The 20173-nt window shown below is 37.3% G+C and overlaps 1 protein-coding gene across 1 annotated transcript; it reads right to left on the bottom strand.

Annotated features, from left to right (window-relative positions):
- Positions 1 to 14144: 14144 nt before the first annotated feature.
- On the bottom strand, positions 14145 to 15419 carry LOC122128264 (tripartite motif-containing protein 43-like). Its single transcript, XM_042702524.1, has one exon. It carries the CDS (start codon positions 15417 to 15419, stop codon positions 14145 to 14147), a length of 1275 nt encoding a protein of 424 aa, XP_042558458.1.
- Positions 15420 to 20173: the final 4754 nt, after the last annotated feature.

Genomic DNA, 20173 nt, shown 5'->3' with positions numbered 1-20173 from the left:
GTGGGACCTTCATTTTGGTGAAATCCAAAAACCCTCTCTATTCCCACAGTGGATATTGGGGGCAAAGATATCACTGTCTTGCTTGCCTCAGGCACTTCAGTGCATAGTGACTGGAAATCCACTCTATAGTCACTGCCTTGTTTGGCTCTGGTTTGGTAATACTCTGAGTGTGTTATCAATGCTGGTAGTAAAAGGAATGAGACCCAGCCCTGCTCTTAGCCTCAAAACCTAGCAAGCTTCTGCATCCCAGTGGTGCCTTGTGGCTGTTCTGAGATAACTTAGTTCCACAAGCAACAGGAAAAAATGGTCAGTGTTAAACTCTAGTCACAAACAAGCTCAAGGAATTGTAAAAAAGAGGAGGGTAATAAAGAAAGCTTTAGAAACAACTGGGAAAAATTGGTATCCTCTGGATTAAAAAAATGTACGGGCCTTTCGTACTGTTAATTTTGTTACTCATAATTGGATCTTGTAAAAAGAGATCAGGACAGTCCATTTTTGGTTCTGAGATCCCAATACCAAACCGTAAATATAAAAGACTGTGCCAATTAGGGGACCAAGATTGGTCCCCGATGCTCTAGAAGAGGAGGGAATGAAGAGCTAAAGTGACTCCATTTTAAGATTAACCCCACCGACTTGTAGCTGTGCTGCCCTCAGAATAACCCTGAATGAGGAACAGTTCTCAAAAAAAAAGCAGGTTACCATCAACCCTGCCCACCCTTAAGGAACAGAACAGTTGCCTAATTGTTCCATCATAAAAAGTTAAGTGGGATCAACCCACTGAACTTGTGAACTTACTTGTGTGGAAACCCCCTAGACTTGTTTGTTTGATACCATAAAAGCTGTGCTACTTTTGTGCTAGGGGCCTCTTAGAGTAACCGGTTACAGAGTGCGTGGAGGACCAAGCTCAAGCTTTTAATAAACGTCTTTGCTGTTTGCCTTGATTGTGATCTCTAGTGGTCTGTGAGAGGGCAACTGAAATCGGGTACTTCATTTCCACTGGAATTTCTTGAATGTCTTCACACTTTTTAAGGAATATTTTCTTATGTATAAAGTATGTAGCTAAAGGATTTTATTTATTTCCTGTTATCAATTTTTATATTTTTTATTTAACCTTTTCTACAATCTCGTTATTGCCTCTTGTTGCTAAAACCTCATGAGTTTCTCACTATTTGAAAGACCTATTTTGTTCTCTGGGTAAATTTCCATTTTATTTGATTTCTGAGCTGCCCAAATAATACTTTTTAAAGTTCATGACATATACTTCTGGCTGCTTTGTCATGTACACTTTTCCATTACAGTCACAGTCCTGTTTGAATTGTGGTAATAAAATGCTTGTGGCTGGATAAATGATGAAACAAAGAAGGATATTCAGCTCATATCATGGTGAATATATAGTCCAAACCACATGGTTCTATCAAGGTAGGTGGCAAAAATAGGGATCATCCATGTTCACAAAAGGGAAATGGGCTGGGCACCAGTAGCTTATTCCTGTAAATCTAGCCCTGTGAGAAGCTGAAATCCATAAGATCACATATCAAGGCTAGCCTGCACAAATTTTTGCTTGCTTTTTAATCTTGTGCATCATTCTAGTAATTTAACAAATGTTCTGACAGGAAGGAGGCAAGAGGGAAATTAAAATTTAATGGACTGCATTCTAAGGTATGGTTCCATTAACAAGTTTCTTTTGTTGTTGTTTGTATTGCTTTTTAATTATTTTTAATAGTTGTACAAAGGAGTTCCATTTAACAAAGCAGTTTATGAATACAATAAATTTTTGATCAGTGTCACAGCTTTGAACATTCTCACTCATCCCTTCACTACTCACTCCTTCCCGTACTCTTCTTAATTTATGAGGATATATAGTGGAAACTTGACTGTCTTCTCCCCCTCTTCTCCTCTTCATTAGTAGAACCTCTTCTTCTCACTTCCCTTCCCCACCCACTTGAGTATCACTTCCTGGCATTTATTTTGTTGAAATTTAAATTAGCCTTTCAAAGGAACTATATTTTTTGAGATCTCTCATGAATCTACCATACATGTAGAATTTTTATATGTATTTCTGATTTATGAAAACAAAATTATCATTTGTACTATCTTCTATCATAGACAAAGAAAAAAGTTACTGTTTTGTATGGTAATGTCCTTGCAACATTGTTTTTCTTTTCTTTTTTGGGTACAATTTTTATTGTAAAAATGCTGTACAGAAGGATTACAGTTACATAAGCAAAGTAAGTACATTTCTTATTGATCATTGTTGCCTCCTCCTTTGTTTTCCCCCTATCATCCCTTTCATCCCACCTGCATAACTTATACTGAACCCCTCCAGGCTGAAGTTGTAAAATTCGTTTTCAACATAGTGTTTTGTACATCTCATTGTTACAAGAGGTCAAGCTGTATCCTTATTTAACCATTAGGGACACAAATATCTTTTTTACTTTCTAATATATTGTAATGTACCATGTGATTTTTTGTTGTTGCTTTGTATGTTCCTTCCCCATGTTATACTTCCTATTTTCACTCTATTTGATGTCAGTGTCCTGCATCTTGTATATATGCTTCTCTAATTCAGGGAGGGGAAGAGAAAATACAACATTTTTTATCTTTTGTAATTTTTCATGTGCTTGTTTAAGTTTATATTTTTAAGGTTTTTAAAATTTTAATTGTAAAAGTGATGTACAGAGGAGTTACAGTTACATGAGTAAGGTAATGGGTGCATTCATTTTTTTTTTTTTACATTTTTATTGTAAAGTTACTATAGAGAGGGATTACAGTTACATGAATAAGGTAATGAGTACACTTCATATTGATCATTGTTGTCCTCTCCTTTGTTTTCCCCTGCTATCCCTTCTCGCCCCACCTCCCCAACTCCTCCCTCCCCCAATACCAAAGTTGTAAAGTTTGTTTTCAACATAGTGTCTTGTACATCCCATTGTTACAATAGGTCAACCTGTCTCCTTGTTTCAGCATTTTGTTATTTCCGTTCCCCTTCCCAAATTAGAAAGATGTATTTACAAGAAACAGGGCACTGGAATCAAATACGAGTTATATCATGGGGGAAGAACATACAAAAGAAACAAAAAAATCACATAATACATTGTAAGTACATTAAAAACAACCGCAACAAAGATGAAAACCTCTTGTGTCTCAATTATGGCAACTCTTTTGTTTAACTATTTAAAGATAAAAATATTTTTAAAAAGTCAGAATCATAGCCAGGTGTCAGTGGCTCACGTATGTAATCCTAGCTACTCAGGAGGCTGAGATCTGAAGATCACTGTTCAATGCCAGCCTTGGCAGGAACATCCATGAGACTCTTATCTCCAATTAATCACCAGAAAATCAGAAGTGGTGCTGTGACTCAAGTGGTAGAGTCCTTGCCTTGAGCTAAGAGCTCAGGGACAACACCCAGGTCCAGTGTTCAAACCCTATGAACAACAACATCAGCAATGACAACAAAGAAGAATCATGATACTTGCAAATAATAGGAACTTAAACATGTATAACCTGTCACACAATAATGAAAACTTTGCATTATACTGTTCAATATTTTTACACACACACACACACACACACACACACACACACACACACACACACATGGTTCTACGTGTAACCCAAAAGCTAATCAAATACCTTAAACATTAATTATTGTTGAGGTACATTTTATCTCAGATATCCTTTATACAAAAACAGCTGTGCCTTTCAAATTCTAATGAAAATATTTTTGAGGAATAAATACTACAAAAGGCTTTCATATATTCCTGATTATTAATGTCCTTATTAAACTACTTAAATGTGACAAGTTAAAACTTTTTATAATATTTCCTTCATTTTTTATTTACCATAGAAAATGACTTTAAAATAATGATTTTTAAAGTACAGTATTTAATGTTCTCTCTTTAATTGTGATAAGAACACAACATAAAATCTATTCTCAGCATTTTTTTTTCAATGTGCAGTATCATATTGTACATTAGAAGCAAAATATTAGACCACTGGTTTCTGGAACTTTTTATCTTATGTAACTTAAACTTTATTCTCCTTTCTCAACTTTGTTTGACTTGTGTCTAAAAATATCTGTATGTAACTTAACCTTTTCTTGCTTTAATTATTACTTACTTGCTATATGGGAGGAAGTAGAGAAGTTTGGAGCCATTCCTGTGTTTTTTAAACTTCTGTCTGTAACTTGATCTTTGAGAAGATAGAATGACAAAGTATTTAAAGAGAGTGCATTTTTATGAAAACATTCTTCGGATTTTTAAAACTTTCTTCCCCTAGTTTTGAGTTTTATGTTTTCTTTTTGCTATTACTGGGGTTTGAACTTAGCGCTATATATTCATTTGGTTTGCTTATTTGACTGATACTTCATCCCCTGATCTATACCTCCAGCATAGATTTTGTTGGTTGTTTTGGAGATGGACAACTGAAAGATGTGTCATCAGGGTCTCACATAGCAATCCTCTCAGTTGTAGCATCTAAGAAGGGATTATGATATGAACTACAAGTAACTCTCCAAATTTTCGATTTTGTGCTCAGGTAAATTTAATAATGTCCAGTTTCAAAGCATATGTTTATTTAAATAGATGCTGTTTTTGAATTGACAGATGAAATTATATTCCATAAAATATTCTATTGGGAATGTCTGTTTCATATTAATTGTATTAACTCTGTCTACTTTTAACATTTCTGACATTTTATTTCCTTGGGAAAAAGTTGATTAAAAAGTAACTTGAAATTAACAGCATTCTTAACCTGGTCCCAAAGCCTTAATCAGACTGTGTATGTCCTTGACTATACTATGGGCACCAATGTTGACAGAACCTTTTTTTCTGAAACAGAAGATAGGTATATATGATCCGTCTTCAACATTTTCTTGATGCCCTTCCCCCCAGTCCCATCAAGCACAATATTTGAAGCAAAAGAATACTTGCTCTGGGGTTATCCCCTGGGCCAACTGGATAAAATGAGCAACAAAGGCAAAGCTGATTGGTGACACTGTTGAGGTTTGGAAAGAAGGCAATCTTGGATGATAAAATTTGACAAATGCAAGAGACTAGTCTAGGAAGAAGACTTCAAAGGAACATTATCCCACTTCTCAGGTAACTCTCAGGCCAAGGCCATGTCCACTGATACAATTATGTTATCTGCTGGATTAATAAATGATTGCATTGAAGATAGGTGTTAATTTATAAACCTGGTCTTCAACCAGAGTGCCAAGAACAAGGAAATCTCTATCTCTTCAACAATTTTTGCTGGGAAGGTTGGATATCCATTTGATAAAAAAATAAAATTTGATCCTATCACCTATCATAAACACAAGTCAACTCAAAATAAAAACTAACCAAACACAAAACCTGTAAACTCTTAGAGAAAAGCCACATGGAGGAAAAGCTCATTATCATCAATGCTGACAGTGATTTCTTTTGTATGACACTTAAAGCAGAGACAAAAGCAAAATAGTCAGGTGGGACTAAGTGGAACTAATGTAACTTCTGCACATCTAAGGCAGCAATCAACATGAAAAATATGACTTACGCAATGATAAAAATATGTATAATTATTTAACACATAATATACATTCATGTCCAATACACATAAACAACTCCTACAACCCAATAGCAAAAAGAATGAAATAATTTGATTAAAAATTACAGATAATACATTTGAACATAATTTCTTACAAGGAGACATTCAAATGCACATTACATATGCAAAACTATTCCTACCATCACTAATCATCATATTAACAAGAATGGGGTTGGGTTTGCAAAATTAAATTTGCAAAAGGAAATTCAATCAAGTGCATGAAAGCATAATATTGGGAAATGTTAGGATGTTACATTAGAAAAGCAGTATAAGAATCATAAAACATGATAAGGCATTTGTAAAAAAAACTATAAAGTACATGCATAGACAATAAACATACATGAATTTTCTAGGAAAATGGTCGCTTTCTTCTTTCTTCTTAAAAATAGTGTTCAATATATTGAATCTATGTCAGGTGTAATAAAAACTGAAACACTGAATTTTAAAGAGTAAGAATTTTAAGTGGATAATTATTAATTAACAAATTAACCAAGAAAATTAACTAGGAAATTAAAAACAACGCACACAGATCCTTGTGGTGTCAACGTGAAAATTCTGTACCATTCTGTGTACTTCCTAGAAATGTCATAGTTGGCCCATATTTTGTAGGTAATCACTAGATTTTTTTTTATTAATTCTGTTTAGTACCAAGAAATCATCCTTATTGTCCAAGAGGTCCAGGACCTAGACTGAAGTAAAGTCTTAGTATACATCACTTGTTTTAATAAATAAGCAAAACAATGAGCAATTTTCCTCAATAATTTGAGATTAATAATCTATATTCAAGTCATTGTGAGGGGAAGGGCTTTAGTCAAGAGACTTTAGACTTTCTTTAAGGCTTCTTTGTTGAAGAATCTTAAGAAAAATAGTTGAACATAGATGCCATTAAGAAACACCTGAAGCAGACACCCTGAAAACATTACAGAAAGGAATAGGAGAAACTCTAGACCTCCTTGGCACAAGCCAAAGAATTTTCTTAGTAAAGACCCAGAAACACAAGTCAATGAAAGATCGAATAATGAGATTGTATTAAATTGCAGAGTTTTTGTATGGCAAAGGACATAGTTAGCAAGATCAGTAGAAAGCCAATGGACTAGGAGAAGATCTTCACTTTCCATACAACAGACAAGGGTCTAATATCTAAAATATACTTGGAACTCAAAAATTTAAATTCCCTCAAAACAAATCCTCAACGAAACAACCACCACAGTAATAAGTGGGCAAATACTTAAAGAGAGACTTAGCTGAAGAAGAAATAAGAATAGACAATAGACACATGAAAAAATGCTAAATTTCTCTGGCCATAGAAGAAATGCAAATCCAAACAAAATTGAGATTCCACCTCATCCCAGTTAAAATGACTATAATCAAAAATCTCCTAACAACAGATGCTGGAGGGGATGTGGCTAAAAGGGAGCCCTACTGCATTGTTGGTGGGAGTGTAAAGTTGTTCAACCAAGTTGGAAAGTAGTATGGAGTTTCCTCAAAAGACTACACATAGAGCTCCCTTATGATCAGCAATCCCACTCTTGGGCATTTACTCAAATGATCACAAACAAGGCCATACTAAATCTACCATCACAACTATATTTATCACAACATTATTAACCATAGCTAAGATATGGAACCAACACAGATGCCCCTCAGTAGATGAATGGATCAAGAAAATGTGGTATATATATATATATATATATATATATATATATATATATATATATATATATATATATATATATATATATACAATGGAATTCTATGCTTCCATCAGAAAGAATGACACTGGAAAAAAAAAGACTTAGAAAAAAAGCATAGTATGTGAAATTAGCCAGGCCCAAAGAAATATAGAATCCCTTAACATTATTCTCGATGCTCTTTAGAAAGCAAATATATTTCTGTTCCTGAATAAAACAGAGAATTAAAGATTTAGATAAATTACACTGAATGCTGCCAGTGGTGTCTCCTCCAGTGAATGTAAAAATACATTTAGCATGAAAACTAGGACCAGATGTTACCTTAACAATCATCTTTCAAGTGTATCCAGTGAGCTGCCCTGCTCCACAATGCTCTTTTGACTTCTCATAATGAAGATGGTTTTCTTATGGCTATGAAAGCATAGAAAAGGTGTGACTGGCAGTGGTGATTTAAGACATAATCATGTTATGAACTTCCTTTGTGAAATTGGATAGCAATTCACCAACATACAAAGAAGCTGGAGAATCCTGCAGTAGTAGATTTATTCTCTTCACCCTGTCGCACAGAGATAGGGGAATTTTCTTGCCATGTATTAGGCAAGAGGAAAACAAGGGACATAAAGAGTGCTTGTGATTCCATTCTACTCCATTTAAAATAAGCAACGAGGCAGAGAATTCTAGGGGGAACACAAGCTCTGGTGACAGGATTTCATCTATAGTTGAAGTGTTAAGGAACCACTCCACTGGGAAGAGTGTCATTCTACAGGACAGACCTGAGGGTCTAATGGATGACTTCATCCTGTCAAGTCAGCCCAGACAAATGGAATTAAAGTGTTTTCACTGATGGAATCCAAATAGTGCAGGTTCACAAGATAGCACCCTTCCAGGACTCAAGCATCAACCAACACAGATAAAAGAAAGAGCTTTGAACCAATCGAATACTACATAGGTGAAGGATTCTGTGTGGACACAATTAATATGGATTTGCTTTCTGAATCAAATTTGCTTTCCTGATATAGTAAACAAAAATATGCTGTCAATTTTAAAATAAGGGGAAAAACTTTTTTAATGAACCACGTTTGCGACATAATCAGGCTAAAATGTGAGTTATAATAGGAGTTTGACTTCAGAAATATCCATGATTTAATGTCTCATCCAAGAATTTAACATAAAATTATGTTGAATTCGATGTGTGCTTCCTTGTTGCTCTTTGAATCTTCTCCGCCTTCTCATTTAGAATCTGCTGATATCAACTTCTTTGCAATCTTCCAGATATTTTCTTCAGACTAAAATATATTTCCTACCCTCTGGTTCAAGTGTCCATTTCTTGTAAGTGGTCACCCTAGATTACTCTAGAAATCTAGAGTTATTTCTCTTCAGGAAACCTGTGGATGGGACATCCTTCCAGAACCAGAAATGTCCTGCTGCCTATCACCCACGTCCTTCATGACTAAAACCAATAACAATGGTTTCCTCCCATCACCTCAAAATTAATTGTGTGATGATGAGTGAATGAATGAAGTGCAGATTGAAAATAATTCTTATTCCAAGTCCTTTCAAAAGTGTTCATTCGGGGCTGGGAAGGGGGCTCAGTGGTAGGTTGCTTGACTTGCATGCCTGAGGCCTTGGTTTCGATTCATCAGCACTACATAAGCAAAAAGAAAAAAGCCGGAAGTGGCGCTGTGGCTCAAATGGTACAGTGATAGCCTTGAGCTGAAGAGCTGAGGGACAGCGCCCAGACCCGGAGTTCAGCCCCCACTACCGGACCGAAAAAAGAAGTGTTCATTCAAAGTAAGAGGGAATGTATACATTTTTCTTTAAAACAAAAATTACAGCCATTGTTTTTTTCAGCACCTCATGAATACAGCACTGAAGGAATCTGCTGAGGTTAAGTCAATAATTTTGGTGTCACACACACCTGGTGTCCCAGTGACCAGGCTATGTGTTAAAAAAAAATCTACTTTGTGTGTCAGCAATTAAAGTTGAAAACTGCAGAAGGGACTGTAATTCAGGGGAAGAATTTAGATTTCCTAAAATAGCGAAATTTCACATGCAGAAAACAAAAACAGATTTTAAAAACTCCCCAAGAGCAGCAAGAATAGGATATGTGATAGGGGAGGAGAGAAGGATTTTACTAAAATTCTGTCCAGAAGTGACTACATAATGTCACAAAATGAACAAGTCTTCACACATCAATACATTCAGAAGTCTGTACCCCCATCTATGATGTGGCTCAGGACTTACATTGCTTTGCCATTACTATTGCACTGAAAGTGCATTTCTTTTACTGCCTTTTAGGTATGCAGGAGAACAACTTAACTTCCTTATTACTTCCACCCTAGCTGGAGGAGCATTTAGAAGAAACATTGAGAAGCTATTCATTGATCTACTTAGTTTTGAATTTACTGTGTGGTTTTGTTGGCAAAAGTGAACATACTTTTATACAAAAATGTATGAACCCCTAGGAAAATGAAAACCACCTTTTTGCCCCCTATCAGCACTCTGACCACTAGCTGTCATGTCCCCACAGGACGGCTAGTGTTATTTAAAAGACTCAAATATTTAGATAATACAATTTTCTCTACTTTAACATTATCCAGTGGCTTTCTGAGGAGCATTATGTTCTATTTTTCTTCCTTGTTAACTCTTCTTCCTTTAATGGCAAGCCCTTTTTTGCCACATACCTCCAGAGCAAGGCTTTTGCGAAGACAGAGATTTTTTTTTGCCTTTGCTGTTATCCTCAATTTGGATTTTCTCTCCAACATAGGTTGGCTTATCTCCCTTCATTTCCCAACTTAACTAGCACTTCTTCTGGGAGTCCCTTTCTTGAACATTTTTTCTGAATATGTAACCATCCATTTTAGTCTCATGTAGGATTGTCCAATTTAATTTCTATCATTAAAAGTTTTTTTCCTCAAATTATTTGCTGAGTTCACTTAAGGCTTCCATTCTTAAGTAACTGAAATTCTAAGAATAAAACCATGCACATAATAACTATTTTTAAAAACGAGTTAATAAGCCCCTAAATATACCCTAGAATTTGCAAATATTTTGTTATTTACTTCAAGTAGTTCTGTTCTAGATTTCCCATGGAACAAAAAAATCTACGATCTACCAAGAGCCAAACTGGCATCAACTCTCATCTTTCTTCTTTACCACTAATGGTCCAATCACTCAGATATAAGGCGGAAGGATTCAGGCAGCTGTTTTAAGAAGGTGATTAAGGCCACATTAACATCAACAATATGATGGCTTAAGAGGCAACATTTAATATTTGTAGAAACGATTACGTATAATGGTAACACTCTTAGTCAAAAACACCAGAAATTTTGTGAGAGGAATGAGAACACCACAATAAAAATGTAGACTGAAACAGAAAACAACATGAAAGTTGAACATTCGTGTTGCCAGATTTCTCTTTATTGACTCATCTTTGATAAAAGTGTAAACAATGCTTTCGTTTGTACCAATTTCTTATAGGTCTCTTAAGTAAATTTCACTCTAGTACCACTAAAACTAACATTTACTTCATGAATACAGAATGTGTTCATTGTGTCCGTACTAAGTAATTATTATGTAATTTAACATTTTCAACAGCTTGTCAAGCTGCAAAGTAGATCCTCATGGAAGATTGTAGCCTCAGAGAACCTGAAATCTCCCAGTTGCTGTCTGGTAAAGCCAGTATTTAATCCCTGGTTAATTTGTCGCCTGATCCCATGGTTAACTAATTTAATTGTTTTATTTACTCTCAAGCTGAAAAATAAATTATGATATGTAAATGGAAAATTGGGCTGTTATCATGTAGAATTAAGTGATAATTCCACTTGTACCTTATATTATTTTCAACCAAAAAATACAATAAAAATTTTCACATTTTGAGCATCTATTAGCCCATAGTACATTACTAATTATATTGTATGTAATCTATTGGCTCATTATTCATGGGCATTCATTTTGATATGTCCATATGTGCATAGAGTGTACCTTGTTTAGCTTTCTCCTTTCCATTTTTTTTCCTTCATCCATTCTCCCAGCTTTACAAACAAACCTCAATAAGCTTCATTGTTTCATTTTCATACCTGTAGGAAAAGAATATCTACCATATTTATTTAAAATAAATTTCAGACTTACTATGTTGCTATATCCTTGTCTGATTTCTTGGTTGACTGAAACTTTGTTAATGCCTAAACCATTTAGCTTGCATTAGTTTTCAATATAGCTTCTACTTTATGGAGGTATGAGTGGTAAAGATTTCAGAAAAGCATGTAATTTGCACAAAGTGAGCTATCTACTGATTTTTCAAGGTTATAAGAATAATATGTAAATTGGAGAACAAAATTGGTCTTAACATGTACTTGTCTACAGAAAAGCATGAACAGAAAAGCATAGAAGATCAAGTGATTGGAGTCATTCCTTCTAAAGTTATAGATTTAAGTAAGAGACTCAAGAATAATATGTACACAATTTTTAATTACAGGTTAGTGTAGGAATATTTTTAATCAAAATGATCTGATAGAAAAATGAAAATATCTCCAATGTTTGTATAAAAACAGTTTTATAAATTTTGGGGGTTAAATTGATCCATATTCGCATCTTGACAAAGATATAATCACCAAGCAGGGCACTGGTGACTCACACCTGCAGCTATTCATGAGGCTGATATCTGAGGATCTCATTTCAAAGACAGTGGGGTGGAAAAGTCTGTGAGACTCTATTCTCCAATAAACCATTCAGTAAAAGCCAGAAATGGAACTGTGCCTCACGTGCTAGCTTTGAGCACAAAGATGCGCTGTGACAGCACCCAGCCCCTGAGTTCAACCCCAGGGTCAGGAAGATAGATAGATAGATAGATAGATAGATAGATAGATAGATAGATAGATAGATAGATACATCACCATTGAGTGATTTATCCTCCTGTTAATATTATTGTGATCTTGCTTCATTCTGACATCATGGTGTACTAAAATACCAGATTTCTTTCTGTATGGATGTGATAAGATTGCTTTGCTTGAGCCTGGGGTACATCTCAATGGTATGGTGCTTGCTTAGCATGTCTGAGGCCCTGGATTTGAGCACTAGCTTTACAAAAAAAAAAACAGAGAAAAAAAGAAACAGCAAGGGTGGTCAGGCAGGGTAGCTCAAGTGATGGAATGCTTGCTTAGCAAGTGGAAGACCCTGAGTTTATAACCCACTTCTGCCAAAGTGAAACAAATCAATGATGACAAAAATCCTTTAAATAATTTTGTGATGAACATATTTGACAATGTGAGCAAATTTCTTAACACTGTTTGCGGCCTATAGTAATACAAAACATTTTTCCTTAAGTCACCTTCATTCTGAATCTAATATATAAGAAGCTAAATTCAATTTTCTCTAAGATGTAAAAGTAAATAATTCTATAATTTTAAGATAACCAATCAGGAAGACAAACTAGCCAGAAGAAATATTATGGAGTTACTCCACTCTAAAAAATGAATATTTTGGGAAGGGAAAAAACAAATCATTTAAATAAGGATACAGGTAGACCCATTGCAACAATGAGATGTACAAGTCGTTATGTTGAAAAACGAATTTACAACTTTGGGGGGGATAGGGTGTGTGGAGGTGGGGGGAGTATGGGAAGGGATGGGAAAGGGAAACGATACTCTCATACACACATGTAATGTATCCCAATTAAGCCCACTCTCTCCATTTCTTTAACTCACAACCCCTCCAAACAGCCTCTATCCATAACCAAAAGGAAAACTTTAAAAAATGATCTCACTACAGGAATCTGGCTTGCCTATAAAAAAAAAAAGTGAACCCTAATAGGCTTGAAGGAGGAAATTAAATATTCCTGGCACTGAGGGGGGTTTTGCCTTTGTTAAACTGAGCACAGTGACACACGATTGGATGTGAAGAGTTGCTTTGTAGGTAAGCAAGCTAAATTTAGTATGATTCATTTCTAGTACTGTGTTCGATTTAATCTTGCAAAAATCAATAAGCCTGTTATCTTTTTCATTCCCTCCTGAATATCTGCCTCATGCCATTAATCTGAGTTTTGTGGGCACAGTAGCTTAAATGGATGCTATCTTTAAAGCAATAAGATGGCTCTTCCTTTAACTAATCTCTTTGCTTGGGAAACATCAGAACTTCTTCTTTCTTGAGACACCATGAAGACATAGGTAATGCCTAGTGTCTTATGGCCCAGATTTTCTCTATGGTCTGCAGAAAGATGTCATGCCAACTCTGCTTTTGTTCTTCAGGGAAGTAATATCATTTGTGGAAATGCAGAGGGAATATGGAAACTCCTAGCTACTGGTGTTAGAGATGAAGATGAAACAATTAAGAAATAAGCTACTTATAAGCCAAGTTTCATTGTGCCATCCACTGTTTATTATAGTGTTCATCATATGTCAGAATCAAAATTAAACATGCATGCACTAACATTTTTACATCTTGCATTTTATTTTAACTCTATATTTCATAACAAAAATGTAATTACATTACAAAGACAAATAAGAACAGCATAAGTTATTTGCTTCAGTTGAGAAGGGTTCTCTGGTATAGAGAGTTCCCAACACATAGGAAGTCTCTTTACTAGCTGGTCACAGGTGGCTCATGTCTGTAATCCTAGCTACTCAGAATGCTGAGATCTGAGACTCACAGTTCAAAGCCAGCCCTGTCAGGAAAGTCCGAGAGGCCCTGATCTCCAATAAACCACTAGAAAACCAGAAATGACTCTGTGCCTCAAGCGGTAGAGCACTCACTTTGAGCAGAAGAGCTCAGGGATAGTGCCCAGGCCCAGAATTCAATCTCCACAACCAAGAAAAAAAAAAAGAAAGAAAAAAAAAAAGGAAATAAAAGCTCTTTACTTATGATTATGGGTTACCAGGAGAAAAAACAAGGCTTGACAGGATACTGGAAGGAGTTAGTTGGGTATCTCCAGATAAAGGAATTCTTAGTAGCATTCACAAAACTCACATTTCCATTTTCGAGATCAAGAAACACACCAATGCGGCCCACTGGTCTCTCTATAAAGTGAGGAAGCAATGGAGCGGTGGTAAAGATACTATAATGAATGTTCCCCTTGCCAGAGAAAAGAAGAAAAATGTCCTCAGATTCATTCAGAATAAGGTTGCTCCCTATTGCTGAATTTCTGAAGACGCCCATAGCCCAGGTGGAGAAGCCTTGGACACTGAGCTCCCAGTAATGTTTCCCAGAGCTGAACTCTTGGATTCCTGAAAGAGCAACATAGTTGGATTCTTCATGATTCTGAATCAAATGACAATAGGTGATCTCCACTCGATAATGGTTGAGGTTATCCATCAATCTAGGAATGGAAGGAGGGCTGAGCTCTGGCTTCTTCAGCTGGGGCATGAAGACCAAGGCACTCTCGCATCTTTCCAGGGTGTCTTCTAAATGCCGCAGGAGTTCCAGGTCTAGCTTTTGGTAGGTTTTCATCAGCTCCTGATATATGTTTCTGAGGTTACTGCTTTTCTGAAGCATTTGGGTTTCCATTGTCCTGAGTTGCAGAAAGATGACTCTTCCTTTCTCTTTGAGTATCTCCGAAAGTCGTATTTCCTCCTCCCGGAGACCCAGATGCAGTGCTGAATAAAAATCTTTGGTCATCTCCCTGTGTAGATTCATGTACCAAACCCACTGGTTGATGATGTTCCTCTTCTCGTATATATTGCTCTGGTTTTCTTGTATCTTCTCCCATATAGTGTCCATTTCCTTTAAAATAATCTTCCGTTTGTCTGCAGCAATACAGTCGACAGGTTGGTGTCTGTGAGCCTCATGTTCCCGAGACGGGGAGCAGTGAGGACACAGCAGGCTCTTGTCCACTTCACAAAACATCTGCTTGGTCTCCTTGTGTGTGCAGCATGTATGCTCCTCGGAGCTTAGGAATTGTCGGAGGCTGATTTGTCGGCTGATGGACACCAGACTCTGTAGGGCAATGTTGGTTTTGAGCTCTTCTTGCTGAGAGGGTTGCCTGCACACAGGGCACCTGGCTGGAGTCTCAGCTTCTTCCCAGAGGAGGTGCAGACACGGTCGACACAAACTGTGCCCACAGTGGATGGTGACTGGGTCGATAAAGGTTTCCATGCAGATGGGGCATCTCAACTCTTCCTGGAAGGCTTGGGCAATGTCCCACTCCATCTTTCCAAACAAAGAGGATGGAGAGAGCTGATTCTCCTGCTCTGGTCCTCACCACTGGCAATCTCTCTCCAAGTGCTGTCCATGGCAAGGCGGTGGGATGTGCGGAATAGCTTGATTCCCTAGTTCCATTTTTTTACACTTTGGGTGGGAGGGCTTAGAGAAGGGTGTGTAGAGAAGGGTGTGCAATTCATTTCCATATCAATTGGAATTGAGATTAAAAACAAGGCCCCACCCTTTTACTGTTGCTTTCAGTGAATTTCTGGTACAAGTTGTGTTTGTCCTTGTTATAACTATGCTCCGAACAACCATTGGAGTATCAAAGTTTATCTGATTTGGAAAAGGGAAGTGGAATCATAGATCAACCAAGGGGGAAGCAATGCAACAGTGATACTCACTAGACACTGTGTCAGAAATGAGCTTTACAACATGGGAGGGGGCAGTCACGAGAACCGAAAGCAGGAGAAAGGGAGGGGATAACACCTTAGGAAAAGAAATATACTTGGTACCTTTTGTTTGTTACTATAACCTTTCTGTGCATCACCTCTATAATAAAATAAAATAATGGTAAGAAAAGAAAAAGAAAAAGAAAGGAAGAAAAAGAAAGAAATAAAGGACAGGAGAAAGAAAGAAAAAAGAAAAAGAAAGAAAAGAAAGAAAGAGAATAAAGAATTGTCTCAGCAAGACAGAAAATATTTCTAGGTGTACCATCAACCAAAAATTGTCAAGCAAACACATAGAACAGGCAGGCTGCTCCCCTATTTATCCTGACTGCCGCAGGCCCTGCCCCTCTGCTCAGATTGGCCAAGCTCAGGTTCACAATTTGCTCAATATTGGCTAGTTTAAATAGGGTAAGATATATTTACATAAGGTGACTTTGAAATGTGGTGAAGGGTACACAAGAAATCTCAAAATATACCCACACCCTCTGCTATTTCCGGAAGAGTCTAGGGTGTGTCTTAATCCCATCATGTAAAGAAACCTATTTAAGACCAAAGCAGTTCCTCTTTTACTCAACAGGAGCCAAACCACCAGACCAAAGCAGGAAATTTTTAGCAAGGTTCTCTGACAATTCTCTTCTCTCTCTCTCTCTTTTTTTTTTTTTTACTATTTTTTTCTTTTAACTATTTTAATACTAGTCTCCATGTGATTTAATTCACAACACCCAATTAAAAATATTTTCCAATCCCAAGAATGAGAGATTTTAGAACTGATATCTGCACTCTTGCATAGCAAGAAAGCCACTTCTGAACTTTTAATTTGTGGTCCTATACAACGTAGTATTTTTCGAGGTGAAATTACAAGCTTTTTAGAACACATGCTCTTCCCCCCTTTTCCTGCTAGAATAATATCAGGAGCGGTCCAATTTTCCCATGCCATCTTGCTAAATGAATTCAAATGTCCTTGGGCTTAATGTCACCAGGAACTCCTCCTTGAATCCTGAAGACATCTATGTAAACCTGGAGTTCCAGTTGAAGAGTTCCTACTTTTTGAAATACTAGGGTGAAAGGATTGAAGACGCCTTTTTCTCCCAGGTCAAGCAAAACACCAGGTGAGTGCTCTCGTGCTTGACTGTGAGTCATTCCAACCTGGTCTTATCAGAAAAGTTCCCTGCCGGACGCAGAGCGTTCTATTCTGAGCCTGACCAAGAGCACACGCCCTTGGCCCCTCTGGGCCCCCAAGAGACCATATTATGCTTCGTATTTTCTGTTTGCTTGTTAAGACCAAGATAAACTTGACCCCTACTCCACCAACTTGCACAATATTCTATCCTGCTGGACGGTTTGTCTGCCCCTCCTATGTTGAAGACCAAGTTGGGCCTGTCGGTATTTTCTTTTTCCTAACACAGGTTCAGCTCCATTTGTTCAGAAAAGCCTGAAGAAAATGTGCCCCACAATACTACTGGATATCAGCTGTAGCAATTCTGAGAGGTGGAACTTTCACATCTCCTCAAATGCCTGGCTTTCACTCTACCCAGATATATTTCCCAGGGACTCGACTTCTCCTACCCTGCCTAGCAAGGCATGGGGTGAAGTTAACATTATGGGACAGGAACTTAACCAACTGATGTAGCTTTAATTGATCATGGGAGACAACAGTGAGACTGTGCTTCAGGACTTATTACCCTAAGACATCTTGCCTTGGAAGCAGAGTTTCAGGCACACTGTACTGACAGGATCTGTGGTCCATCATGGAGACAAGGGGGACAATATGAGTTCTTGCCCTACCTGTATTTAAAGGGTAATTAGAATATTTTATGCATTGCAACCAGGCATTTGTTTGACCAGACCCATTTTCAACAGTTATTTTTAGGAAACTGAGTTATGAGGGAGTCAGAATAAAGAAAGAACAGACAAGTAACTCAACACACTAGATGAACTTTAATGGAAAGTTGAACAGTAATGCCATGGTCACACACACACACACACACACACACACACACACACACACACACACACACGTATAAATATATTAAGAAACTTACACCATCGTGATTTTCTCCTAAGACTATCCTCTTTTAGGCTCCCTATATTTGAGTGTCTAGAATCCTGTATTATTTGTCATATCCCATTCTGCTTTTGTTTGTTTTTTGGGGGGGTGCGGTTGTGGGGCCTGAACTCTGGACCTGGGCACTGTCCCTCAGCTCTTCAGCTCAAGGCTAGCACTCTACCATTTTAGCCACAGCTCCAATTCCAGCTTTTTTCTTTTTGCTTATGTGGTGCTGAGGAATCGAACCCAGGGCCTCATACATGCAAAGCAAGCACTCTACCACTGAGACACTTTCCCAGCCCCCCATTCTGTTTTAAGTCTATCTTTCATATATCACGGAGAATATGTGGCATTTCTCTCTCTGATCTTGGCTTTCTTCACTTAATATGATTTGTTCTAGTTCCACGCCATTCCTGATGGATGAGGCTGTGTAAAATTCCATTGCATAGAGCTACCAAATTTTTTTTGCAGCCATTCATCTATTTTGGGGCATCTGCGTTGTTTCCGTATCCTGGCTCTTTTGAATAGTGTGGCAATGAACATGGGTGTACAGGAGTATTTATCATATTGGGGTTCATGATGCTTAGGGTAGATGCCTAGGAATAGTGTGGCTGGGTCATACAGAAGGTCTGTGTTGAGATTTTGGGGAACCTACTGACTGCTTTCCACAGTGGTTGTATTAATTTACATTCCCATCAACAGTGAAGTAGGGTTCCTTCTCTATCTCCCTGCCAGCATTTGTTGTGGTCAGAGTTCAAAGTATTCGCCAGTCTAACTGGGGTAAGATGATATCTCAGGGTTCTTTTGATTTGTATTTCCTTTTTGGCCAGGGATGATGAATATTTCGTTATGTGTTTTTTTTGTTTGTTTGTTTTTTGTTTTTATTTTTTTGGCCACACTCACCCCTTCTGAAACGTCTCTCCTTAACTCCATTGCCCATTTAGTGATTTGTTTATTAGGTTTGGGAGGGGTTATTTCTTGAGCAAAATGTATTTGTTGAGTAGTAGGCCTTTGATATATTGCTGGTAATGATGTTTTCCCAATTGGTTGGCTGTCTTTCTAGATTATTAGCTATGTCCTTAGCTGGTCAGAAACCTTTTTTTCAATGTAGTCCCACTTGTTGAGTCACTCTCCTATCCATTGTGCCCCTGGGACTCTATTCAGGAAGTTCCTGCCTGTCTGTACCTATGAGTTTTCATGTCATTTTACAGTACTTTAGAGTTTTGGGTCTGACGTAATCCACTTTGAATTGATGTTAGTGTGTGGTGACAATTAGGGATAAACTTTTAGTTTTCTGCATATGACTGTCATGTTTTCCCAACACCAATAAGAGGCTATTTTTTTTAACTGTTTGCCTTTGGCTCCTTTGTTGAATATGACTATAAATATGTGGTTTTATGGCTGCATCTTCTAATCTGTTCCTTTGAGCTATTGAGATGATCATGCGATTCTTGACCATGGCTCTATTGATGTGATGAATTACATATATTGATTTAGCTATGTTAAATCTGAAAGGAATCCTTCAGATCCATCCCAGGGGAGGATGTGGAGGCTGGAGGCAAGCAGACACAGGAGAAAGATTATTATAAGGTTATTAGAGGGGGCATATTTCCAAGGAGAGTAAGCACAAGGCATCAGTTCCACTCCAGGTAGCTGGAGTGTCTGGGGGCAGGAAGTGAGGTAGGTGCATGCTCAGGTGAATCTGGAAAGAGAGAGGGAGTGGCCAGCTGTTTGGCCAGAACTCCAGGGCAGGGCGGTGCTTAGGTATGTGTGGTGCTGAGGAAAAAATATGGGGATAATACTAACAAAATCAGCCTTCATCTTTGAGATGAAGGCTACTTAGTCATAATGTAAGATGTTTTTTAGCAGTTTCTAGATTTTTTTTGGCTAATATTTTATTGAGGAGATCTGCATTAGTGCTCATCAGAGAAATTAGTCAATTGTTCTCTCTCTTTTTTTTTTTTTTCAGAGCCTTACCTTATTTTGGGATGAGTATGATATTGCCTTCATAGAATTAGTTTGGGATTACTCCCTCTACATCTATTTCCCGGAAAAGCTTGGGGAGTATTGATATTAGTTCACCTTTAAAAGTCTCACAGAATGCAGTGGTTAGTCCATTGGGCCTCGGCTTTTCCTTGTTGGAAGACTTCTGATTACTTCATCAATCTCCTTGTATGCTATTTGTTTGTTTAGTTGTTTAGTTGGTTCAGTTTAGGCAGTTAGTATTTTTCTAGAAATTCTGCTTGGTTTTCCTTCTTTAGTGAGTG

This window comes from Dipodomys spectabilis, unplaced genomic scaffold (genome assembly GCF_019054845.1).
Source record: "Dipodomys spectabilis isolate Male_0828 unplaced genomic scaffold, ASM1905484v1 ptg000327l, whole genome shotgun sequence".
Classification (NCBI taxonomy): Eukaryota; Metazoa; Chordata; class Mammalia; order Rodentia; family Heteromyidae; genus Dipodomys; species Dipodomys spectabilis.
The sequence above is the reverse complement of the archived record's forward strand: the minus strand, read 5'-3'. Positions and strand labels throughout refer to the sequence as shown.

Bases quoted from the DNA above. Each gene is read 5' to 3' on its own strand.
- LOC122128264 (XM_042702524.1), bottom strand. From the start codon at position 15,419: ATGGAGTGGGACATTGCCCAAGCCTTCCAGGAAGAGTTGAGATGCCCC.